A 25,986-nucleotide genomic window follows, 5' to 3' on the forward strand; every position below is an offset into this window, starting at 1 on the left:
ATCATATTCCACCTTTGAGAATGCTAAAAGGCTAATTCCAATGTAACCCTGAGGTTTGGGGGGTAGCAATCTGAATCTGTGCCAGCAACCTAATGTACATTCTTGATAACCTATAATTCAGTCACTGCCCCTTTCTCCACAAACTGGTCTTGCAAGATCTGTTACCTAAATGCTCACATTTTTCCAGAGGCCATAAACCATGAGCCCCTGGAGGGGGTTATTAGCGCTGGCGCCAGGCCAGGCCCTTAGATATGATCTCAAGACCCCCATCCCAACCCACGGGGCTTTTTGCAAAGCCCACAAAAGGTACAGAAGTCCCATCCATATTTGGGGGACAAAGAAACCAAAGGGGATAAAAGAAGGGCTTCCACCACATTGGTTTGCTCAGACTTTGGAGGCAACTCCTCTGAGACTGCCAGCGAAATAAAGCTGTGTAACTCCATTTCTTTGAGCGTCGCTTGGGTTTCTTCAGTCTTCTACAACACCTTGAATTGTGGTCATCACAGTGTATATCTGGTATCCCATGAGGTTAAGGTTCTGGAAGACAACAGCTGGACCTTGTCCACCTTTCATCACTCAGCACCCAGAAAAGAAGAATCGATGCTCAGTTGATGTCTGATGCATTAAATTGAAGAGAATTGAATTGGAACACTTGGGGTCTCTTTTATAATTCTGTAAATTCCTCAGTTCCAGCTACTATTGTTTGTTGAAAACTGGGAGGTTTCTGTGCATTTATAGACATGAATTGGAAGACCATCTGAGAAGTGAATTTAAGACTTAGGAAGGACAGTGCTCAGATGTGCTTTGGTTCCACCATTTTCACAGCTACTCACGTTTCAGTTTGCCTTCACAAACTCATGCCAGTATTGAATAGTTGCTTTGGCAAGTTGAAGAATTTTTATGTGTCCCTACTGTTCTATCTTCTTTCCATTCCTCACCCCTTAAAAGGGAGCCCAAGGAGGCAGTTGTGGAACAACAATGATAATAAATAATAATAAATAATAGTAATAATGGCCAATGTTTCCATAGAATTGTATTCAAACCAGGCACAGTTCTGAGTGCTTAACTCATGGATCCTCTCTATGAGGTAGGCACTATTGATATCCCATTATAGCTCAAGATACCAAGTCACACAGTTAGCAGGGAGTAGAGCCAGGACTCTGACCCTGAAGTTAGAGATGGGGTTCGAATCTCAGCTTGTTACTTACTAATTTGAGACCCTCCACAAGTTACTTAATGCTTATCCTTGATTTCCTCATTCATAAATGGAGATAATAAATTTCCTCTTTGAAATCTATAAAGATTAAATGAGATAACATATCTGAAAGCCCCGGTGTCTAGTAGGTGACTAAAAGTAGTTATTTTTAAAAAAGTAAAATAGCACATTAGTAATATTAACATTATAGCAATTAAGGCAGAGCCAAGGAAAATGTGTTTTCATGTTAAAAGAATGTCTCCCAAGTTCATTCTTTTATGTCATGTTGTGAAGGTAGTTTGATTCCAATGTGAAAAAATTCTCTAGCGGGAGTTCACAAGACAAAACCACATTTGACATGTAACACATAGAGACCGAGTGTTCTTCCCATCAAATGAGGCCCTTCCAGCATATGGTATTTTTGCTAATCAGATAACTGTACATTGGGATATCATAAAAGACAGAACAGGTTGACACAAATTGGAAAAGAAAATAGAAAGATCACACTGAAGCCATCCCAAATGGGCTCATATATTTTAATCATTCTGTATTAGCTTGCTGCATCTTCAAATATTTTATTTTCAAATCAAGTCACAGCTGTGTGTACTTTAGGCTGTGGCCGTCATAAACAAATATGAAGAGAAGCAGAGTTAAAACAGATGAGTATCAATGGTTATCCATTAGTCTGATATAATTGAACACAAATGACCATTAAGAGACTTGCAAAAAAAAAATCTTAGAAATAGGACTTCAAGTATGAGCTTCTGCATAACTGAACGACAGCTTTGCTGGTGCCTGTTGTCTAGTTTGGTCAAGGTTATAATGTTTTTGGGAAACCAGTCCTCCCCCTCCCAAGTGACTCCATTGATAAGTAAAGATGGTAGAAGATTCCAGAATACAGAGAGCCAGATTTCTATGAAACACAGTAAAGATTGTAAAGTAAGTACCCAGCTCTTCTATAGAATTGGAGGTGCATTACCATGGAAACTCACCCCTCACCACCACCCCCATTGGCTGGTTTCAGTTTTTTGGCAGGGAAAGGATTACCATCTTTACTGTCTCCTCCCATCCCTACTCCCTCCTTTTTCAATTCCTCATCTCTCTCTAAACACCTGGAGTTGTCCCATGCTTGGGTCTAAAAACCAGTTTAGTATCTTAAATATCAATCCGTTCCATAAATGACAAATTTGGTAAAATGCATTTACCTAATGTAAGGGATGCCATATCCAATCACTTGGTACTATGGCAACTGGAGAGAGACCACGTTTGAAAAGTACACCCACAGAGGACGACTGCTCTCACACTCAGAGACATATCATGCTGTGAAGTATCCACAGTGGAGACAGCGTGGAGCTGTACATTCTTTAACACTCAGCTGACTGGCTGCTTCATTTTCTGATTATAACAATTGTTTGCTTAAATCAGAAAAATCTGAGCTAGTAATTCCACTGGGGACACAGGTCAAGAGGTAAAAGCCAGCTGTGTTGGGGGGAGAGCCAAGCCTTGAGGCGCCTTCCTCTTGGTCACTTGGGACTGGGGGATCTGTCCCGGTTAACTGTGGAGTTTTTCCAGAACAGCACGAACTTCCTCTGGGTGATAGTTCCAAGGGCCAGGCTTACCCTGCAAAAGAAATAAATCAGCATTCCCAGATTTCTGACTTGCAGGAGATCTGGGCTAATGATATCCATGTGGGAGGCATCAGGATGGTGTTGTCAGTGGCAGATGCAACCATGAGGTGTGCGAGATCACGCAGGGTGAGTGTGTGGAGTGGCCCCACCATTTAGGACAGGACAGAAGTAGGAGGAAAACCAGAGTGGGATAAAGTGAATAGTTTCAAAAGGAGAAATGGGTCTATACAAATACACTTTTCTTCCATAATCATACCTTCAGAGTGGCTTATCTTCTCCATTCCTCACATCAAGTTCTATTCATTCTATATCAGAACCACCTCTGCCTCTCCAATCCCACCGCCTAATTCAGCCCCTTCCTCTTCTACTCGGGCAGCTGTCTCACCTCCCGACTATGCCCTGCTTTCTCCACTCCATTCTTCACCCAATAGCCAATGATCTTTCTAAAGTAAGGATCTGATCATGTCTCCCCCCTGCTCAAAACTTCTCAATGGCTGTCCTTTGCCCTAAAATGAAGGCCAAACTCCTTGGTGCAGAATGGGACCTCTGTAACCTAAGAACCCTCAGTTCTCCATTCACACCCTGCCCTAGCACGCCTCAGTGCCTTTGCCCACCCTCTTCTCTGAAAATCATCTGCAATGATTTTCACTCACCGTGCTCACATGGCTGGCTCCTTATCCCTTAGCCAAGCAATTGTAACCTCCTTGGAAAAACTTGCCCTTCCCCAGGGGTTGGAAAACTAACTATCTGAGAGCTAAATCTGTCCTGATGCCTCCATACCCTTTCATTTACACTTTGTCTGTGCCATTTTTGTGTGACACCAGTGGAACTGAATTGTGGAGACAGGGATTGTCTCCTGCCCTACAGGAACAGTTTACTGACCCCTGCTCTGGAGTCTCACAGCACTTGGGATACTGTGACACTCTAGTTGGGTTGGGTCTTCCTTAGCAGGCGTCCTCAAACTACAGCCCGTGGGCCACATGCGGCCCGCCAAGGACATTTATCCGGCCCGCCAGGTGCCACTGCCTGTTCTGCTTAGCAGCCGACTCGTCCCGGGCCCGCAGTGCGCATAGGAATTTGTTCATAGTTTTTTTTTAAAACTATAGTCCGGCCCTCCAACGGTCTGAGGGACAGTGAACTGGCCCCCTGTTTAAAAAGTTTGAGGACCCCTGCCTAGAGTCTTAGGCTCTACAGCAGCGGTTCTCAACCTGTGGGTCGTGACCATCGGAACCTGTGGGCCTAAGACCATCGGAAAACACAGATATTTACATTACGATTCATAACAGTAGCAAAATTACAGTTATGAAGTAGCAACGAAAATAATTTTATGGTTGGGGGTCACAACATGAGGAACTGTATTAAAGGGTCACGGCATTAAAAAGGTTGAGAACCACTGCCTAGACCAGCCGTGGGCAAACTATAGCCCGCGGGCCGGATCCGGCTGTTCTATCCGGTTCTCTTGCTCTCCCCTCCGCTCCTTTACTTTGAATTTATATTAGTTCACACAAACACTCCATCCATGCTTTTGCTCCGGCCCTCTGGTCCAGTTTAAGAACCCATTGTGGACCTCGAGTCAAAAAGTTTGCCCACCCCTGGCCTAGACTGTGAACACCTCAAGGAAGGTTTGGGCCATTTTAAATTCACTTTTTTTGTGTGTTCTCAGTGTTTTCACAGGGCCTACCCCAGGGTAGGGACACAGTGCCCGGTTTGCCTCAGTCCTGCCATCTTAGAATCATGTCTCAGGGTAGGACCGGAATCCTCAGGCTCTGACCCTCAGCACCCTGGAGATTCATCCACAAGTCGTTTCTTATTTCAACTGCATACATAGGCCAGCTCGCGCTGCGGGCAGAGAAGTATCCCCATGGCTGGGCTTTCTGTGCTCTCCAAGGCTGCAAATCCCTTCAGCGCTACCAAACTAGGTTTCTGACCTCTCTGAGGAGGGCAGCAGGGCCCAGGGGTCGGAGGTTGTGCTTATATCCCTCCCTGGCCAGGCTGGAAGCCTTGAGAGGAACGCAGTCCTTCCAGAAAGGAAGCCTGGACTCAACCCTTGTCTTGAACCTCTGCTTCAGTATTTCCAGCTCTGAACTTCAGGGTTTGTGTTCTTCCCACTTCCTGCAGCCCCTCTAGGTTCAGGCCTGCCTCAGGGATTAGCTGCTTCAGACCCTCCCACTTGGACTCATCCCATACAGAGGACTTAGAATTAAAATCAGCCTTGTGCAGAGTGACCTTGGGCAAGTCAATTCCCATCTCTGAGCATTGTTTATAAAATGGAAACAATATTCTCTATCTCTCAGCTTCAAACTAAACCAGGGGTGGGCCAGTCTTCTGGGTTCAGAAGGCTGCCAGGAGGCCCCAGCTCCAGTCTAAATGCTAGGGACTTCCCTGTGCATCATTTCGTCCCCTGAGACATGGGAGCCAACATCTCCATTTTGTAGAAGAAGAAACTGGAGCTCCAAGAAAAGAAAGGATTTGCCCATGGTTACATGGCTGGTAAATGGCTGGGCAGCTATTTGAATCCAGGTCTGCCTGATGTGAAGCCTCTTTTTGCCCTTTGCCCTCCCTGGGCCCCTGCCTTGGGGTGGGGGTGGGAGTGGTCACCACCTTGTAGAGGATCCTGCCCTCCTGGAGCACATAGAGCCTGTCGGGCAGTGCCGCGTAGAGCTGGCTGCTCTGGTTCTTCATTGTGTCCACCACCACAGGGCACCGGGGGCTCCTGTCCAGCAGCAGGTGGGCTGCCTGGAGGCGGTCCTGGAGGTTCCGGTGATTCCTGATGACCACGTTGTTCTTAAAAGCCCAGCCATCTACAAGAGAAAGGCCAAGCAGTGGACCCCACAGGCATGGTACACACTTCCTTTAGACTAAATAGCCCCCACTTTTAACTGGCGGGGGGGTCCCAGATTGAGGACCCTTGGCCATGATTTGGCCCAGTTTCCTATTATGAGGAAATGCATGAGATCAAATAGGGAGTTAGTGGTTGATCCAGAACTAAAGCCCGCGGCTCCTGACATCCAGATCTCGGCTCTTCGATGTGAGACAATCCAACAGACGAGTGCTTCTCAAACTTTAATGTGATAATGAATCACTCAGGGATCTCGTTAAAGGATTCTGATTCAGTCTGTCTAGGGTGGCCCTGAGTCTAGCTAGCTCCCAGGATGCCAAGGCTGCCGGTGCCTGGACCACACTTAGGCCAGGATCTAGAGCAGTATTTCTCTAAGTGTGAGCTGCCCAGACCAGTAGCATCAGCATCTCCTAGGAGTTTGTTAGCCGTGCAAATTCTCGGGCCCCAACATAGACTGACCAAGAATGAATGGGTCAACAATCAGTTTTAACAGCCTTCCAGATGATTCTAACACATGCCAAAATTTGAGTACTACTGCTCTAGAGTCTAGACCAACCGTGGGCAAACTACGGCCCGCGGGCCGGATCCGGCTGTTCTATCCGGTTCTCTTGCTCTCCCCTCTGCTCCTTTACTTTGAATTTATATTAGTTCACACAAACACTCCATCCATGCTTTTGTTCCGGCCCTCCGGTCCAGTTTAAGAACCCATTGTGGCCCTCGAGTCAAAAAGTTTGCCCACCCCTGGTCTAGACAATTTTTCTCTTCTATTTATTCTCCACCAGAGTTCTTTCCAAAAAAAAAACACGCAAATCTGACTATGTGACTCTCCTGCTTAGATCTTTCAATGGCTCCCTATCACCTTCAGGATAAGCCCCAAGCTCCTCAGTATGGTCTACCAGGTCCTGAGTGACCTGGCCCATCTCTCTGCTCTTCTTCCAGCTTTTTGCTCCAGCCAGTGTAATACTTGGGGATCCTCCACCCACTCACCCCCAAGCTGTCTCTCACTTCTGCTGTTTTCATCGCAGCTCCTGCCTCTAGCTGGACTTTCTCTCCTTGGTTGGATACTGTGGCTTCTGCTGCTGCAGCTGATGGGTTAGCTCTCTAACAGCCTTATAATAAGCCACTCAGGGTGAGCTTAGAGCCAAGTACAGCTACTAGCCTGGCAATGACCTCCTGGTCTTGAAGCATCCATCTTATATAAAAACTGTTTGAAATTTTAACCCTGCTATTTTGGCTTCTGTAAATGCTTGCTTGCTTAAATAATAAGGAAAATAAGACTACTCCCATTCCAGAGAGGCCATGGACTAAGCCCCAGACAGAGTTGTCAGTGCTGACACCAGGCCAGGCCTTAAGATATGGTCTCATGGCCCCTTCCCAGCACGTAGGCCTTCTTTCCCAGAAGGCCCGGAAGTCTCATTCCAAATTTGGGAGACAAAAGAGCTAGGAAAAATATAAATAGAAAAGGTTTCCTCCATGTGGGGGGGCCCAGAATTTGAAAGGCACATTTTTCTCTGGCCCTGCCCTTAATAAAATGTAACTCCTTTTCTCTAAGCATGGCTTGGTTTTTTTTCCAGTCTTCTGTAACAGTCTTACTACCTTCTACATAATCGTCCAGAAATCTCTGAGAATGATTCCTAACACAAAATTTGGTCATTTTTTTTTCTGATTAAACACCAATTATGAGACCAACTCCTTAGCATAATATTCAATGATCCCTGTCATCTCTCCCCACCTACATTTCCAGTCATGGATGCTAGTCCTTTCACATCTAGCTAGAGTGGACTCCTCAAATGATGCTGACACCCCGCTGCCCTTTCTCCTTACCATCTCTTCCATGTTTGAAATCCTGCCTGTCCTTTTAAGGCTCAACTGTACACAGGGCTGCTCAACGTTGGCACTATTGACATTTCAGGCTAGATAATTCTTTGTTGTGTGTGTGGGGGGACCATCCTGTGTGTTGTAGGATTTTGAACCGCAACCACCACCCCCCCACCTTCAATTTGTGACAACCAAAAATGTCTTCATATATTGCCAAATGATCCCTGGAAGACAAAATTCCCCTTGGCTGAGAACCATTGCTCTAACATCATCTCCAGGAAAGTTTCCCTGACACACTAAGTCGTGTGATATTGGGCAAGTTTTCTAAAACTCTAAATTCTCAGTTTTCTTATCTGTAAAATGGGTTAATAGGACCTACTAATTAAAAGAACCTATTAAGTAGATGACTGTGAGGCTTAACTCAGATAACATGAATGGAATTCTCAGTACTCAGCCTAGTTCATAGGACCTGCTCAAACTATCTTGGTTTATTTTGTCTGACTGCCCCAAACAACAGAAAGGTAGGAAAGAACCCAGTTTGTAATATATACTGCAGATTTTCTGCTACTTTGCTCTGAAGATGTTTCCCCCAGCCCCTTCCAAACCAAACCATTTAAAGCTACTTAAGTTTAAATGGAAGATTTTCAATTGACCTCATTTGCGAGGGTGCCCTTCTGCCTGCTCACAGGAGGTGGCACTTATTAGCTATGGGCCCACAGGTTGAAAAAGTTACTATAAATTGCTGTGTCCCCTTCTACTTGCCCCATTTCTGAGGAGCCTGGAACCCAGACAATGTGGTCATGGGTTCCTTTGGAAGCCACATGGCCTGTGCTTACAATAATAGTTATCTCCCAGGGTAATATTAGTTGCTTAAGCCCATCAGCAGAATTTGCTTCACCTCCTCAGTGTTTCAAAGTCCTCTGCTCAGTACCCTTCCCCCAAGAAAAACCAGTATTTAAAGTATTTATTACCTGCCCCACGACATCAAACTTTGTGGATGACAATAGCACCACGTTTGGGCAATTAGTCAATGGAGCTTCACAGCAACCTCCTGTGCAGGCCAAACAGAGCTGCTCATCCCCATCCTGAGAGCATGGGGGCCCAGACAGGAGCGATGACTTGCCTCCCAACTTCAACTGTGAGTTCCTTAGAGGCAAGAACTGTGTGTATCTTTCATCTCTATAGCCCCAGGCCCACCAGAGGGCTGGGCACATAGCAGGCACATGTTAAATATTGCTGACTGAGTGATTCTGTGGGATCAGTGTTGTATCCCATTTTAGTGGTGCAGAAGCTGGCATGGAAGGTACATTGGCCCGGTTGGGTGGCCAGCACGCGATGCAGCCAGGACTCAGGTTTAGGCCTGAAACTCCAGTTTGCTTCTCCCACCACATCTCCTACTTTCCCACAATTTACCTGGACAAACGTGGTATTTGTGAAAAAGGAAACTGACTGATTTGGGCCACAGATCCCAGACCTCCTGGGATCGGAGGACACTGGTTCTGTGCACTTCAGTGGTGGGGTTCAGGCCATACCCACTTCTGTCTGAGTGACAGAAACAAGCACCCTGGGGAAGGAGAAAGAAATGCCCCAACTAGGAGTGGCAGAGCACAGAGGCAAGAAATCAGGTCTGTGTCAGGATAGGGACAGGAAGCTTTTCCTCAGTAGATGAGGTAGGCACCCTGGGCTGTGGGAAGGGTTAAATCGGCTGGGTCTGACTCAAGAAAAATGGGTGAGGAGACAGATATCAGGACCAGAAACAATTTCTGTGATAGTTTGACCACCCTTGTCCCAGACTGCAACTTATTTTTTAGAGATTAAAGCTGGAGCCCTAGTTGATTTGGCTCAGTGTATAGAGTGTTGGCCTGCGGACTGAAGGGTCCCAGGTTCGATTCCGGCCAAGGGCACATGCCCGGGTTGCAGGCTTGATCCCCGCGAATAGGGGGCATGCAAGAGGCAGCCAAACAATGATTCTCTCTCACTGATGTTTCTGTCTCTCTATCCCTTTCCCTTCCTCTCTGAAATCAATATAAAAATAAAAATAAAATAAAATAAAAAAAGACTAAAAAAAAAAAAAAAGCTGGATCCTCTAGGACAGTGGTCGGCAAACTCATTAGTCAACAGAGTGGCAAACCGTGGCTCTAGGACCTTGCTACTCCAAGTGTGGTCCCTGAACTAGCAGTCTCATTATCACCTGGGGAGGCCCTGGCCTGGTGGCTCAGCTGGAATCTGCATCTTAGTGAGATCCCAGGTGGCTTAAGTGTAAACATTCAAGTTTGAGAAGTGCTGGCCCAAGACAGTTAAATCAGCCGGGGCCGAGCTTCAGCTGTCAGCTGTGATGACACCAAAGCAGCATCTCTGTTCAGCTGTGGAGACCACCGACACCTGTGGGCACCCACATTCTCTTTTACTGTTTCAATTTTATTACGGACATTTTTAAATATACATAAAAGCTGAGAGAAGAATATAGTAAAACCTCTATATATCTATTACCCTATGCTAATATTTTAAGTTTCCTCCAAGTCTTAATGAGGACTGGAGCTGCCAGTTAAATGAATAAGTTGAAAGCAATTTTCAAACCTTTGGGTACATATAAATCAAGATGCAATGGGCCTGGGGTAGGGCCCAGGAATATGCATTTTCAACAAGCAACCCAGGTGGCACTGACACTAGGGATCCTGGGACTGCACTGGAGAAAGCACTGCTGGATCAACCTTCCTGAAAATTAATTAATAGCAATCTCTACACTTACAACATGTGGAGGAGCCAGCAAGGCCAATAATGGCCTAAAACACTTCACTCATTCACCCACCTTTTACTGGGTTCTAGCTCTGGGACATGGAGTCCGCCTGGTGCTGGCTGACAAAAACAAATATTGTGGGGAGAAAGGTGAATAAATGACACTCATTCCACGCGGCCACCCACGCCTCTTGCCTTCTTCAGTCTCTGGGTTTGAGAGTTGGGCCAAGTTCATGGGTTTGATCCCCACAAAAAGCAGGAAAGATAGAAGTGTATCTGACCACTAACTTCAGCATTGCCCAGAGCTTGTTAGAAATGCACATTCTGAGGCCCCATGGGGATCTGACTTAGACTCTGTCCAGCAGGCTGTTTTAACAAGCCCCCCCGGGCACTCCTGATGGTCCCTAAAGCTTGGGAAACACTGACGGAGATGAACCACGATGTCCCTTTGAGCTCAGAAGGGCTTGGGATGAATTTCACACATACTAGTAGGTAAACGTCATTTCACTTGTGACATTTCAGCTCTAAATTCCTTATAATTGTGCTCATATTAGCTCCTCTCTCTTTTTTAAAAAAAAAAAAATTTATTGATTTTTTACAGAGAGGAAGAGAGAGGGATAGAGAGTTTGAAACATCGATGAGAGAGAAACATCGATCAGCTGCCCCCTGCAACCCCCCCACTGGGGATGTGCCCGCAACCAAGGCACATGCCCTTGACCGGAATCAAACATGGGACCCCTCAGTCCACAGGCCAATGCTCTATCCACTGAGCCAAACCAGCTAGGGCTAGATCCTCTCTCTTGATTTCCCTACTTATCCATTCAGAATATTAGATGCTCCCCCAGCTAGACCCTGTCACTTTAGGTTTTCTGCTCTGTGTGCCTAGCTGAAAGCAGACTGAAGTTAGCAAGTGGTGGGTAAACCTAGCAGGGACTGGGAGATGGTGGGTGAACAGCGACTCTTTCCCTCTCCTCCTATACCTCTCTCCACCCCCAACCTTGGTGGAAGGTGAGCAAGTAAAGAGAGGGCAGGAGGAGGTAGAGGCAGGGAATCTGTGTACCTGATGCATGTGCTTCTTCAATGTAAATGACGAGAAAATCTGCTATGGCGCTAAAGTCTTCAATAAGTCTCTTGAATTGGTCAAATTTGAAAAGAAATGAAGGTCAGGTACAACTTCCAAAATTCAGCACCAGTGGCCTGTTGCCTGAAACAGAAATGGAACCATCTCCGACCAATCAATTTACACACAGCATTTATTTTACAAGCATCATCTTTGCTTCCGCTTCAATCCTGTTATCTTTATTTCCCCCTCTAAGATGGATCAAGGGTACAGTGAAGAGAAGGAGAAGCTTAGAAAGCATGACTTAGCAGAAGCTGGAGCCAGTTTACTCCTCTATAAAATGAGGGGTTTTATCAGGCGTCTTAGTGGGCCACCACAGTTGCTGGGTGAGGATGAAAAGAATGATAAGAAGAGTCCCTTTGAATGCAGTTTACAAGGCAAGCATACATCCATTCTCTCATGGGATGTGATTGGTATACTACAAGGTAGATAATTTTCTCCCCCATTTTATAGACAAATTGAGTTTTATAGGCCTGTCTCATGTCAGTAGGTCAGCAGTGGAGTTAAAATTAACTCTGGCTCGTAGACTCTCAATTCAATGTTCTTTCCATTCAAGGCACCTGCTTTCTCATCCACAAACGTACATAGTAATTATACTTTATAGGATTGTTGTGAGAATTAAAGAAGTTAATACAGATAAGGACTTAAAATGGTGCCTGGCCCATAGTAGGTGCTCAATAAATGTAAGCTGTTATTAGATATTATCTTCTCCCTGAGCCAAGATGTGGGGGAGGCAGTGAAAGGGACTCCAGGAAGGGGCAGTGAAGGGTGGGAGCAGGGCCAGCTACATAATTTACTGTGCAAAATGAAAACTCAGGGCCCCTAGTTCAAAAAATGGGGGGGGGGGGAGGGAATGCCATTTAGTATATCCTATATAATAAAGAGGTAATATGCAAATTGACACTCACACAAGATGGCCACCCCCATGTGGTCAAAAATGGCCACCACAAGATGGCTGGCAGGGGAGGGCAGTTGTGGGCAATCAGGCCAGCAGGGGAGGGCAGTTGGGGGGGACCAGGCCTGCAGGGAAGGGCAGTAGGGGGGAACCCAGGCATACAGGGGAGGGCGGTTAGGGGTGACCAGGTTGGCAGGGGAGGGCGGTTAGGGGTCACCAGGATGATAGGGGAGGGCAGTTGGGAGTGACGGGGCAAGCAGGGGAGGGCAGTTGGGAAGGACCAGGCCAGCAGGGGAGGGCAGTTGGGGGCAACTAAGCCTGCAAGGGAGGGCAGTTGGGGGTTACTGGGCCAGCAGGGGAGGGTAGTTAGGGGCAATCAGGCTGGCAGGGGAGCAGTTAGGCGTCAATCAGGTTGGCAGGGGAGTGGTTAGGGGGTGATCAGACTGGCAGGCAGGCGAGCAGTTGGGAGCCAGCAGTCCCGGATTGTGAGAAGGATGTCCGACTGCTGGCAGTCGGACATCCCCCGAGGGTCCCAGATTGGAGAGGGTGCAGGCTGGGTCCCAGATTGTAGGGGTCCCAGATTGGAGAGGGTGCAGGCACTGGGCCTCTATTTAAGATATAAAGATTTTTCTTATCTTCTGTGGTCTCTGTCTTGCCCTAGCCTGGTACTTTTTTTTTCTTTTTTTTAATAGCAAAGGTGGAAATTTATTGAAGAACAAGTACAGATTCCCACGTAGGGAAGGGGAAAGAATCTCACAGCACAGGCTCCCACATGGTGGGGGGAGGGGGAAGGAGTCCCACAGAAGGGACTCCCAACATGGGGAGAGGAAAGAGTCCCACTGACTTCCTGTTTCCACAGGTTATAAAGGCTGAAAGTCCCAGTGCCTTGATATCCCTTCTGATTGGTCATTATGCCCTCAGACTAGTTACTATAGTAACTCCAAAGCTCAAAGATGAGGTTTTCCTCCCCTCCTTCCTTATTGTTTTCCTATTCCCTTTGGGCTTTCTTCTTCTCCCTTTGAATGAGGGGTTTCCTTACCTTTATTTTGTAAATATAGACCTTCTGCTGTTCCCAGCTCCCTCATGCTATGGAAATGTACCTGTTGCAGCTTTTCAGCCCTGTGCTTCTTCCACGGTCCCCTTAATTGCTAAGATTTCTAAAATGTCCTTAAACATGTCTTTTTCACCCCTAGAAATTCCTGTTTCAATACATTGTGCTGATCGTTGCTCTTCAGACATATTCTGGCGACGCCGCCGGCTTCTTTCAGCTTCAGAGGTACGTTGTGCCAATCGTTGTTCTTCAGACATATTCTGTTGACGACGTTGCTTTCTTTCGGCTGCAGCAATACGTTCTGCCAATCGTTGCTCTTCAGACATGTTCTGTCGACGACGCCGGCTTCTTTCTGCTTCACAGGTACGTTGGGCCAATAGCTCTTCTTCAGACATATTCTGTCTACGACGTTGCTTTCTTTCGGCATCAGAGATACGTTCTGCCAATCGTTGTTCTTCAGACATATTCTGTTGACGTCGTTGCTTTCTTTTGGCTGCAGAGATACGTTGTGCCAATCGTTGTTCTTCAGACATGTTCTGTCGACGACGCCGGCTTCTTTCAGCTTCAGCGGTCCGTAGTGCCAATAGCTCTTCTTCAGACATATTCTGTCTACGACGTTGCTTTCTTTCGGCTTCAGAGATACGTTCTGCCAATAGTTGTTCTTCAGACATGTTCTGTCGTCGACGTTGCTTTCTTTCAGCTGCAGAGATACGTTGTGCCAGTCGTTGTTCTTCAGATATAGTCTGTCGACGACGCCGACTTCTTTCAGCTTCAGCGGTCCGTAGTGCCAATAGTTGTTCTTCAGACATGTTCTGTCGACGATGTTGCTTTCTTTCGGCTGCAGAGATTCGTTGTGCCAATAGTTGTTCTTCAGACATGTTCTGTCGAGGACACCGGCTTCTTTCGGCATTGTTGGCAGTTAGTGTGACAAGAGTCCTCTTTGTGCTGTCGCTGTTCTGTGCCCCGCTGCTCCTGACAGTGGAGGATGTAGAGAGGTGCCCAGCAACAGAAGCATGGGCAGCGATGGGCACTGGAGCTGGGACTGGCTGCTGGTTCACAGAAACTGTAGTAGTTTTATCCACTGAATTATAATCTTCAACTACAGAATCCTCAGTGACATCACTGATTTTCTGCCATGGCTCTAGCTCCTCCTCCTCACATTCCACAAACTTGTCCTTTGACTCCAGCTCCTCCTCCTCACATTCCAGAAACAGGTCGATGTCCGCCATGCTCCCGTGGTCGCCGTCCCCGCTGCCGCTGCCGGTAGTCTGACCCAGAGAAGGCGCCATCGCCTTAAAGGAACCTGCACTCAGCGCCGGGAGAAGAGGGTGGGAGCAGGGGTGGGGACGGTGGTCTGACCGGGAGTAGGCGCCCTCGCCTTAAAGGGACATGCACTCGGTGCCGGGAGAAGGGGGTGGGAGCAGGGGAGGGGACGGTGGTCTGACCCAGAAAAGGTGCCGTCGCCTTAAAGGAACCTGCACTCAGCGCCGGGAGAAGGGGGTGGGAGCAGGGGTGGGGACGGTGGTCTGACCGGGAGTAGGCGCCGTCGCCTTAAAGGGACATGCACTCGGTGCCGGGAGAAGGGGGTGGGAGCAGGGGAGGGGACGGTGGTCTGACCCAGAGAAGGTGCCGTCGCCTTAAAGGGACCAGCACTTGGTGCCGGGAGAAGGGGGTAGGAGAAGGGGGTGGGAGCAGGGTAGGGGACGGTGTTTTGACCCCGAGAAGGCGCTGTCGCCTTAAAGGGACATGCACTCGGTGCCGGGAGAAGGGGGTGGGAGCAGGGAAGGGGACCCTGGTCTGACCCAGAGAAGGCGCCCTCGCCTTAAAGGGACCTGCACTCGTGCCGGGAGAAGGGAGTGGAAGAGGGGGGTTGAGGGGAGACGGAGAAGAGGGAATCGTTGAAAGCTCCTCTCCCTGAGGGTGTGAGGAAGAGTGATTTGGGATGGATTCCCCCCCCGCAGGGGGCCGGGGGTGGGGGTGGGGTGGGGGCAGGGGCGGGGCAAGGGAGAGGGTGGGAGGGCCAAGGAATGCGGCTCCAGTGCCGACTCCTCCCACCGACCCTCTCTCCCTGCCTGGCCTTGTACTTTTCGTTGCTATTTAATGTTGCACTTCCCTGGGCACAGGGATACTCACAGGGAGAATGCAGACTCTCACAGTCACCCAGGAGCCCCCAAATTCAGTATGCATGTGAATGTGGGTCTGTGGCCACTGGCTATTGGCGTTCCTTTCCCTTCAGCCACCAGACCAATGTACCACATCCCAGCCAGGAACACAGAAATTTAGCCAGACATTTCTCCTGCCCACCCCAACCCACAGGAGATTACAAACTCTGTGCAGCGACATGCCAGGGGAGGTGGGCAAGAGACTCCTATCAAGGCACCCCAGTCACTTGCCAAATTGCACATGATGCTGTCAGCCCTGGATGGGGACGGCTGCCTCCATGCCCTGCAATGAGACACTGTGGGTTGCCCACACCTGATCTTTCCCATGCCCATGCCCAGGCCCTGTGTGGGCCAGAAGGTGGCAGCAGTGACTAGGTGGGAACAGGAAGGAAGCTACATGGGATGGGAGTGGAAGAGTGGGCCTTGGAGAGCAGGGAGGCTATAGGAGTTGGGATCCTACAGAAGCCAGGTTCCAAGTACCCACGATATATTCCATTGTTGCATCAGGTTACAAAATGCAAATTCAAAGATAAAACTATTGAGAATTTCAAGACAGCTATAGCAAAGCATTAAACCCCAAGCACAGGGCCCTTCTAAATGTGGGACCCCGTGTGATTCACTGGTCCCATGAAGCCTGCCCTGAGTGGGTGCCTTCTGTAACTCACCAGCTTAGATTGGGGGGAAGTCTAGGGAGCTGCTAGCACCCTGTGGTTACTTACGGCCAGAGCTGACAGTGTTGAGTCCCTAAGGTACACCTGTTAGAATATGCAGGTGCTGCACTGGGACATGGCCTGTACGTGTCTATATCCCCCAGGCTACTCATTGCCCTTGAGGGCAGGGCCTGTTCCTCACTCCTCCTCACATCCCCCACATGGAGCATACTTTTTTTCATCTACAAGCATTTATTCAGCACTTAAATATACAAGGCTTTCTGTGATATGCCAGGGACTCGGCAGAGAGCAAGACCAGCAGGTCTCTGCCTGCATGCAATTGGAGGCCTGCTTAATGGGGAGACAGGCAAAATATAAGTAAAGGTACAAATGAAGTAATTTCAAGTTGTGGTAAGTGTTACAAAAGAGGCTATAAAGGAGTGACCTGCTTTAGACAGACAGGTGAAGGAAGGTCTCTGATGAAATGTCTGTCATTTAACTGGAGAAATGAAGATTAGGAATGAGCCTGGGGGCTAAAGGGAGGAGAAGCAGACAAAGGGACTCCATGTAGAAAGGCCCTGAGGAGGCACAGACAGGTGGTGTGTTCAAGGACCTGTAAGGCCAATGTGACGGAAGCCAGGCTGGGGAGGAATGAGAGTTGTGGATGGAGAGGTAGGTATGGGCCAGAGCAGGCAGGCTCTCCTACACTATAAGGAATGGGAATTTTATTCTAGGTGCAATAGGACTTCATGGAGATTCAAAGCAAGCATGGTGGATATTTGTTATAATTTTGGCTGCCCATCTCCTAATTGTCCTTCCTACTTGGAATTCCCTATTTTGTGTATTATTTATTGATGGGAGAGTGTGCTCAGCCTTGCTCTATGGAAGACAGAGGGGCCAGGGCACAGTCAGTGACTCAGGTAGGGCTGATTGGACCCTCCCACATAGATCTTTGATTCTGAAATAATTGAGATGGTAGAATTCATCCACGGTCCAGTGGCAGTGCCCATCAGGGTTGGTGGAGTCCCACAGTGTTTATGGTTTCCCATGGCAACCACAATGATAGCAGCATCCAGGCCTGACCTTTGATGCTAAAAGATAGTCCAGGCCTAGTGCTCCAGCTGTGGTTGATTCTGGGGATCTTACAATTTTCTAATACATTCCTTTGTGTATGTATATGTGTGTGACTAAGAAAACCAGAGTGGCCCAGCTGGTGTGGCTCAGTAGTTGAGCATCTATCTATGAACCAGGAGGTAACGGTTCGACTCCTGGTCAGGGCATATGCCCAGGTTGGGGGCTCAATCCCCAGGAGAGGGTGTATAGGAGGCAGGTGATCGATGACTCTCTCTCATCATTGATGTTTCTATCTCTTTCTCCTTCTCCCTTCCTCTCTGAAAAATATATATATATACTAGTGGCCCGGTGCACAAAATTTGTGCAAATTAAAAGGGGATTACTTAGAGGAAATAATTTAATATTGCTATTTGCCCTTTCTCTATAATAGAAGTGTCAGAGATGAAAGAAAATTAGTAAAATGTATATGAAAACCTTCCTCCTATCAGAGTCTGGGGTGCACCATGGGACCCAGAGTCAAGTCCCCGCCCACCCACATGCACCTCAAAATCACGTGAGATCCAGACCCGGCCGCCCACCCCCACAGTGGGCTAGATCCAGACCCGGCCAGTCCCACCCTTGTCAAGCCCTGCCAGGCAGGGGATGTAGCCTAAGGTCCCCTGGCCCGGCGCCAGGATGGGGGCGTGGCCTGAGGTCCCCCAACCCAGACCAGGGTGGGGGGCATGCCTTGAGGTCCCCCGTCAAGCCCCGCCAGGTGTGGGACACGGCCTTAGATCCCCTGTCAAGCCCCGCCAGGCAGGGGGCACAGCCTCAGGTCTCCCAGCCCGGCACCGGGAGTGGGGCACAGCCTCAGGTCCCCTGTCAAGCCCCACCAGCAGGGGGGTGCAGCCTCAGGTCCGTTGTCAATCCCCACTGGGTGGGGAACGTGGCCTGAGTTCCCCTGACCCAGCACTGGGGGTGCATCTTGAGGTTCCCTGTCAAGCCCCGCTGGGTGGGGAGCATGGCCTGAGGTTCCCTGTCAAGCCCCACCAGGCAAGAGGGCACAGCCTCAGGTCCCCCGGCCTGACGTTGGGGTGGAGGGAGCAGCCTGAGGTCCCCTAGCCCAGCACCAGGATGGGAAGCACACCTTGAGGTTCCCCATCAAGCTCCGCCAGGCAGGGGGCATGGCCTGAAGTCCCCAGCCTGGCGCCAAGGTGGGAGGCGCGGCCTGAGGTCCCCTGTCAAGCCCTGCAGGGTGGGGGGTGTGGTCTGAGGTCCCCTGGCCTGGTGCTGGGGCTAGGGGAGCAGCCTGAGGTTCCCGTCAAGCCTCGCCAGGTGGGGGGCTTGGCCTGAGGTCCCCCAGCCTGGTGCCAAGGCGGGAGGCATGGCCTGAGGTCCCCTGTCAAGCCCTGCCAGGCGGGGGGTGCGGTCTGAGGTCCCCCAGCCTGGTGCTGGGGTGGGGGGAGCAGCCTGAGGTCCCCTAGCCCAGCACCAGGATGGGAAGTGCACCTTGAGGTCCCCTGTTAAGCCCTGCCGGGTGTGGGGTGTGGCCTGAGGTCCCTTGTCAAGCCCCACGGGGGTGGGGGAGGGCGTAGCCTCAGGTCCCTGCTGATTGCTCGTTAAGGCTCCTTATGGGAACTTGGCCTCAGCTGTGGGTGCAGCCATCTTTGTGATGGAGTGATGGCTAATTAGCATATTCCCTCTTTATTAGATAGGATATATATATAAATATATGAAATACAAAGTGTATTTCTGTTGCTTGCAAGCCAGCCTCCTGAGGCTACAGGAGGGCTGTATAATGAAAAAATGATCAGGTTTATACAGAAGATCACTCTGGCTGTTCTAAAAGGAAGGGACTGAGGTGAGAATGGAAGCTGTAGAGAAACAGTTGGGAGCATGGAAGGAATCCACATGAGAGACAATGAGAGCATGGGCTAGTGTGTGGGCAGTAGAGAAGGAAAAACTGGAATTGACAGGACTTGCTGATGGATGGGGAGTAGAGGACATCTCACCTTGCTCGTGGTTTACTTGGTTAGTTATTTCTTCACCTACTTCCGCAAAGGATTTGAAGTAGTTTAGGAGGCATAGAAGAGGAGGGAAATGTGGAATACATAAATAGGCTTTAAGGTCCCTGCATTATAACAGCTGATATTTGACTCTGAGTTTCCTGGTGGCCAAGTAAAAGGGGAAGTCATTGGTTATAGTCCTCATTTTTCAGTATATGAGGAGAAAGCAGGCCAGTTTCTTTGGAGATACACGGTTCTCCTTGTCCTTGGCTCACAGATTTTCTCTTAAGAGGCCCTAGAGGTGTTGCGTGGGCCTCTGTCGCTGCTGGTGGATTGCTCAACCAGTCCTTGCCCATGTGACAGGGTTGCTCGGGCCTCAGCAGAAGCTCAGGGGCCAGTCATGGACAAGTGGCTGACCATTGGCCTCTAAATCAAAAGACTAAAGGTCAGGACCAGAGTTAAATATTAGCTGTCTGGAATTTGTTTTTAGTTGGAAAGAAAAAAGATTCAGCACCCATTGATTAGTACCTTAGAAGAAACAGAGCCATTAGTTTGTTTATAGTGTGGTGGGTGCAGTGATCAGTATTGAGGGCAAAGTTTAAACTCAGTTCCCTGCTGTCCTGGTAATAGAGAGAGGAAGGACAGGTACAAGGGGGTGGCAGCGCTGAGGGCTGACACCCTGCCCATGTCCACAGGCCATGGTGCAGAACACACCTGTCAAGAACATAGGGCAAAAACTGTCTATCACCTCATCTGTAAAAATGGGAAAACAGCTCTGTAGTAGTGCTGGACTCAAACCTACCATCCTAAACTCCCCACCCCCACCCCAGACCAGTAAATTAACCCCCATACTGGGCTCTCTCAGCACAGAAAGTCCATTTATAATTACTAGATGACACCTCATAAATATGCTTAGAGAGATTTTAAATGATATTAAACAAGGGCTGAAATAAATCGGTTTCAGATTAACTCCTAGGTACCTAGAAAGTAAATCATCAGGCTTGCCTTCCACCACAATACACAAGTTAATGTTTTGCTGTGTGTGTGTGTGTGTGTGTGTGTGTGTCCAAAGGCATGTGTATGTCATATCTGTGCATGTACATGCAGAGGATAGGTGGTGGCTGAGAATTTTTCTGAGCCTCTGTTGTCTTACTTAATGAGAGGAAGTGCACTGGCTGAAAGTCAGAAGGCACACGTTCTAGTTCTGGCTCTATTAGAACTAGCTGTGTTACTCTAAGCGAGTAATTTACCTCTCTGGGCCTTTGTATATGAAAAATGAAAGAGTTGTTTTAGGTTATCCATAAAGACTCTGCCAGACCTTCTCTTCTGTGGCTCTAAAATGAATTCAAAGTATACAGCAGAGCTTTTTGTGGCTTCATGGGTTTCCAAAACAGTTACAGGATGTCTTTCTAATAAGCAGACCTGATGGTGTTAACTCCTTGCTTGAAAATCTTTCTAGAACTCACCAACACCCTCAGGATAAAGTCTACTCTTTGGTAAGACACATTACCTCCCCACTCCCCAAGCTCTAGTCCTTGATGGTATCTCCAGCCTCATCCTTCACCCCTTCATGCCTTCCAAACCCCACTTCTGCCCAACTGACCGATGCTCCTCCCCATCTCCTACCTCTGCTGCTCCCTCCTCTGTCTTTCTCTGCTCCCACCCACTCCAAGGCCTCACTGTCCCTAGACAATCAGCTCACCATCATCCTTTCCAGGAAGCCTTCCTCTGAATACCTCGCTACCCCACCCCACTTCCTCTAAAACCCTCTGGCTCCCTCCACCACTACACTGTCTCCCTCTCTGGGTTGTGAGATCTACCAGACAGAGAGCAGTCGTGTTGCCCTCAACACTGATCACTGCACCGACTATAAATAAACAAATAACCAGCACCTACTATTTCAGGGGACTCTGGGTCAATGTGTTGAAAGCCAACTTTATTTCATAAGCAGAGTTTTCTTTTGTCTTTTAGCCTCTTTCTTCTTTCTTCAGTCTCAGATAAATAAACAGCCTTCAAAATGTGAACTGGCCCACTAAAAGTAAACAGTTAAAAGAGGCAAGTAGCCCTGACTGGTTTGGCTCAGTGGATAGAGCGTCGGCCTGTGGACTGAAGGGTCCCAGGTTCGATTCCGGTCAAGGGCATGTACCTTGGTTGCGGGCACATCCCCAGTGGGGGGTGTGCAGGAGGCAGCTGATGGATGTTTCTCTCTCATCGATGTTTCTAACTCTCTATCTCTCTCCCTTCCTCTCTGTAAAAAATCAATAAAATATACTTAAAAAAAAAAAAGAGGCAAGTAAATTCTGTGAATTGACCATGAGGCAAGGTGGCTTTCATGGAATTGATCGCTAGATGATTGATATTCAGCACATCAGCCTGATTCTATCACAGTGCTTGGCACATAGTAGGTGCACAATAAAAGTTAGTTGTTACTGCCCTGACCGGTTTGGCTCAGTGGATAGAGCGTCAGCCTGCAGACTGAGGGGTCCCAGGTTCGATTCCGGTCATGGGCATGTACCTTGGTTGCGGGCACATCCCCAGTAGGAGGTGTGCAGGAGGCAGCTGATCGATGTTGCTCTCTCATCGATGTTTCTAACTCTCTATCCTTCTCCCTTCCTCTCTGTGAAAAATCAATAAAATATATTAAAAAAAAAAGTTAGTTGTTACTATCATTACTCTTATTATCAGTGGCCACTTGATAAATATTTGTTGAATAAATAGAGGTCATTTGTGCACCCTGTTTTAAAGTCACAAGCAAAAAAAATCACCTCTTGGCTTTCCTCTTGCTTGCAACACTTTCCCCTTTTCCGTTCTCAGGTACAAAAATCTTATTCTTCAAGGCCTAGTTCCAAAGCCTCCTCCTCCAGGAAATCCTCCAAGCCCTGCAGGCAAAGTTCCTAGCTCTATAGCCTTCCCCATCTCACAGAACAGTAAGCATTTGTATATTATGTCCATCTGTTCTGTAGAACCCTAAACTCCTTGAGCGAAGGAGCAAGCTCTTACTTAACTCTGTGTCCCTGGCATAAGGCTGAGGGCCTGGCACATAGGAGGTACTCATGAATGTTTTTTGGGCTGCAATGAAAAAAAAAAAAAAACAGGAAGAAGAAGCCCTGATTCTGGGTCTGAGTCAGTCAGTCACTGGTTCTGTTACTTTTGCCTCTCAGTTTTCTTTCTTTTTTTAAAAAATATATTTTATTGCTTTTTTACAGAGAGGAAGGGAGAGGGATAGAGAGTTAGAAACATCGATGAGAGAGAAACATCGATCAGCTGCCTCCTGCACACTCCCTACTGGGGATGTGCCCACAACCAAGGTACATGCCCTTGACTGGAATCAAACCTGGGACCCTTCAGTCCGCAGGCCGACGCTCTATCCACTGAGCCAAACCGGTTAGGGCTGCCTCTCAGTTTTCTCCATTTCATTTCTAAAAGGAGAGGAATGGATTAAGTCAACATTTTCCTTTGGAACCATTATGATGATAGGCATTTCCTGTGGTGGAGTGTGGGGAGGGTGTGTGCGTGCGTGCGTGTGTGTGTGTGTGTGTGTGTGTGTGTGTGTGTGTGTGTAAAATTTGTCAATGCTGTGTTCAAGTTTTTTCAAGTTTTGTTTGTTTGCTCTTAGGCTTTGGATCTTCTCAGACCCTGTTATATGTTCATGCCCACTATGAATTTCCAAGAGAAGGGTGTCGTGTGCAGCGTTTCCCAAACTACTTCGACCAGGGGACTCTATGTAATACAACATATTTGTGGGACTTGGGTTCTAAAGAACGCTTTTAAAAGCACTAGATTAGCCAACTGCCTCAGGGACCTTCTCTACTCTATCTGCTGTGCTGGGCCCTGGGAATTCAAAGATGAATCAGACACAGCCTTGTTGCAAGGCTTCCCGTTGGGCAAGAAGAAAACACTTATGCTTAGGCAGCCCAAGGCTGGGTAGGAACAGTCAGTGACCGAGGAGAGGTGCAGACTGAGAGCCATGAATCCAGAAGGGAGAGAGCATCTGAGATGGTTTCACAGATGGGGTGGCAAGGGAGGAGGTTCCTGAGGATGAGCGGGATTTGAACTGTTGCCGATAGAATGGAAGAGCCAACAACTTCAGCAAAGAGAGAGGAGGAAAGCACCACGACGACGTACAAGGTCCAACAGTTGTCTGCAGGCGGTGAACATGAAGGGGAGGTTGCAGGTAAAGTTGGGAAGAAAAGCTGGAGTCAGTCCAGGAAGGACCTTGAGCACAAAGCACAACCCAGGGAGGACCTTGAGCATGCATCCTGAATGCATGGGCGTTGGGGGAGGGTGCTGAAGTTTGGTGAGCTGGGATGTCGGATGGGTCAGGAATGTGCTTGTGGAAGGGTATCTGGAAAGAGGGGGAGGAGAAGTCCTGGCAGGAAGAGCAGCTGTGCGGACAAAAGGAGAAAACTGATTGGAGAGGGCTTTAAGAACCCAAATAGGTTGAGCTGGTTTTCCTGGAAGAGACAGAGAGCACAAATATTTACTGAGCAACAACCATGAGTCAGCAGCAGCCCTGGGGGCACAATGGTGGGTTAGAGCCATGGACTCCACCTGGACAGAGCTTGCAGACTAGTGAGGGAGACAGACCTTAATCAAATACCCACACTATTATTACACCTGCCCTACGTTGTAATTATAAGAAAAATTTAGGATGTTAAGTATACAAGAAGGGGTAACCTAGTCTGGGGAAGCTGAGGTTGACTTATTGCAGGAAGTGTCACTGAGCAGAAGTCGGAAGGATGCATAGGAGTTGACAGGGCATAGAGGGGGTGAAGTACATTACATCTCAGGCAGAATGACTGTATGGTAAGAGCAGTGCTGGGGGAGCTGAAGGCCAGTGTGGTTGGTTTGTGGTTTGAGTGCCCACAATGAAAGGTGCTATGCCACTCAGAAAAACAGAATCCAGGAAAAGTCCTGGTTTCTGGAAATAGGAAGTGGACAAGAAGCAAAAGAATGAGCAGCTGGAGTAGTAAAAGAAGAATCCAGGACTTTCCAACCCACCTCCCACCCGCCTTGAGCATCCCTATTCCAAGCACCTCTCAAGCAAGCTATATCAGCCTCCTGACCTTGCATGAAGTCCCAAATGTTACACCTCTGTCCTGAAAGGTGGACCACAGGGCAGTTTGGAGCTAGACCCCCTTCCTCAGTCTTGTCCTCCAATCGTTGCCAACGGACCTTCAGGATGAACCAGAAATACTGGGTGCTGAAGAGGGTTGGAGCCCAGTTATCATAGGAGAAGTGCGGGTTCTTCCGGTTCATGGCCAAGATATGCTGCTTGACTCTCTCGGGAAACAGTTTCAGTTGTACTTTGCCCAAGGTCACATGCAGAGCCACCTGCAAGAGTATCCAGAGCCTCTTCAACCACAGCCCTGGCTGAAGCAGCCCCATCTCGGCACAGCCAGAGGTGGCTCTGAGGCTGATGGACAGGGACGCAGCAGCTGGGCCACAGTGGGCGGAGCTGAACAAAGGTGCAGGGTGGAAGTAGCCAAGCCTGGCCAGGAGGAAGCTACCAGGACAGAAGGTGTTTGCCTTCCTGTCAATGGAATGGAAAATTCCCAACCAGATGCTTCTAAGATCTGTTCTAATTATTATCATTCCTGATTCTTTGCCTTAACCTTTGAGGGATTTTGGGCTGGAAGACTTCAGATCTTAAATTCTCCCTCTGATAAATGTTCAAGAACAAACACTTTAAAAGATCACACTTAAAGGGACTCTGTGGTCCTTTAGAAAGGTTCTGTTGCAAGCAAGTACGTTCTAATGTTAATTATTCTCTTAATAAAGTAAATGCTTCTTTTACTAATGAAAGATGTTTTTTCCCACTCACAGCTTCTAGCTGGTGGGTTGAGTGTTTCTGGAGGCTGAGGCATCCCTGGAGTATTTGGGTCTGGAAGCCCCCGGCAGAGGCAGAGCTGGGGCCAGCCCCAGGGAACACTGGGCCTTGGACTTCCCTTAGCTCTGGGGGCAGAGTATAAATACAGCACTCTCTGATCTCAGTGGTGTGGTGGTTTAGAGTGGGGAAGAAACAAACAGAAAATTACCACTCAGTTTCCAAAGTCTTTGTAGTCTATCGTTTTGTCTTTAAAGATCTATGTAATTGGATGCAGAGATACAGAGAACAAACTATGGTTGCCAGTTGAGTGAAAAAGGTTAAGAAATACAAATCAGCAGTTACAAAATAGTCATGGGGATGTAAAGTGCAACCTATTTCGGTTCTCCCTCACCCACACATGGCTTCATACAGTCTTAGCTCTTAACACCAGGTACATCAAAAAAAAGGAAAAGAGGTCTGTGTGTGGAGACCTCAAAAGAAAAAGATTAAAGTGGTACCAACTGTCCATCCCTTACTTGCAACCCCTGGAGCCAGGATGAGATGCTCCCACAGTACCAGGAACCTTATTGGAATGGATATTGCTCATGGGGTGTTGAAGACACTTTCTGGAGTATGGCTCAGCTGTGTGGTCTCCAGCTTTCCTCTTCACAGAAAGCCAGGGGACTGAGGCAGGATCACATGCAGCATCTAACCAAGGCTCCTACTTTTCAGAATGTCTCCACCACCACTATCCCTGCCCATCAGAGCAGGCTCATCATCTTCCCTTCCCCCATTCTAAGTGAGGGAGTGGAGAGAATCACTCAGTGGTTCATTCCTGCCTTGGGGCAGTAGAGGTCTGATTAGTACCATCAGCTGGGCTCACCTGCCTTACCATACTTGGGCAGACAAGTTAAGGAAATCTGAACATTTGAGCTCAGAGTTTTTTAACCTTGACACCATTGATATTTTGGACTAGATACTTCTTTGTTATGAGGGGGCTATCCTGTGCATTATAGGATGTCTA

At 48.3% G+C, this 25,986-nt stretch overlaps 1 protein-coding gene across 3 annotated transcripts; it reads right to left on the minus strand.

Annotated features, from left to right (window-relative positions):
• Window positions 1–1,023: 1,023 nt before the first annotated feature.
• Window positions 1,024–24,639, minus strand: DIO1 (iodothyronine deiodinase 1). 3 transcript variants are annotated; one of them, XM_080654302.1, is made up of 4 exons: window positions 24,220–24,639; window positions 11,277–11,420; window positions 5,425–5,624; window positions 1,024–2,815 (listed from the first exon to the last, which is right to left on the minus strand). In XM_080654302.1, the coding sequence occupies exons 1-4, from the start codon at window positions 24,539–24,541 to the stop codon at window positions 2,747–2,749; spliced, it is 735 nt and encodes a 244-aa protein (XP_080510428.1). In that variant the 5' UTR covers window positions 24,542–24,639; the 3' UTR covers window positions 1,024–2,746. The 3 variants fall into 3 exon arrangements, with proteins under 3 accessions (XP_080510428.1, XP_080510429.1, XP_080510427.1); XM_080654303.1 differs by lacking the exon at window positions 11,277–11,420 and having other exon boundaries at window positions 1,719–2,815; XM_080654301.1 differs by lacking the exons at window positions 1,024–2,815; window positions 5,425–5,624; window positions 24,220–24,639 and adding an exon at window positions 13,271–14,572 and having other exon boundaries at window positions 11,290–11,420.
• Between the last annotated feature and the right edge of the window lie 1,347 nt (window positions 24,640–25,986).

Source organism: Plecotus auritus (genome assembly GCF_963455305.1).
Source record: "Plecotus auritus genome assembly, chromosome: 2".
Classification (NCBI taxonomy): Eukaryota; Metazoa; Chordata; class Mammalia; order Chiroptera; family Vespertilionidae; genus Plecotus; species Plecotus auritus.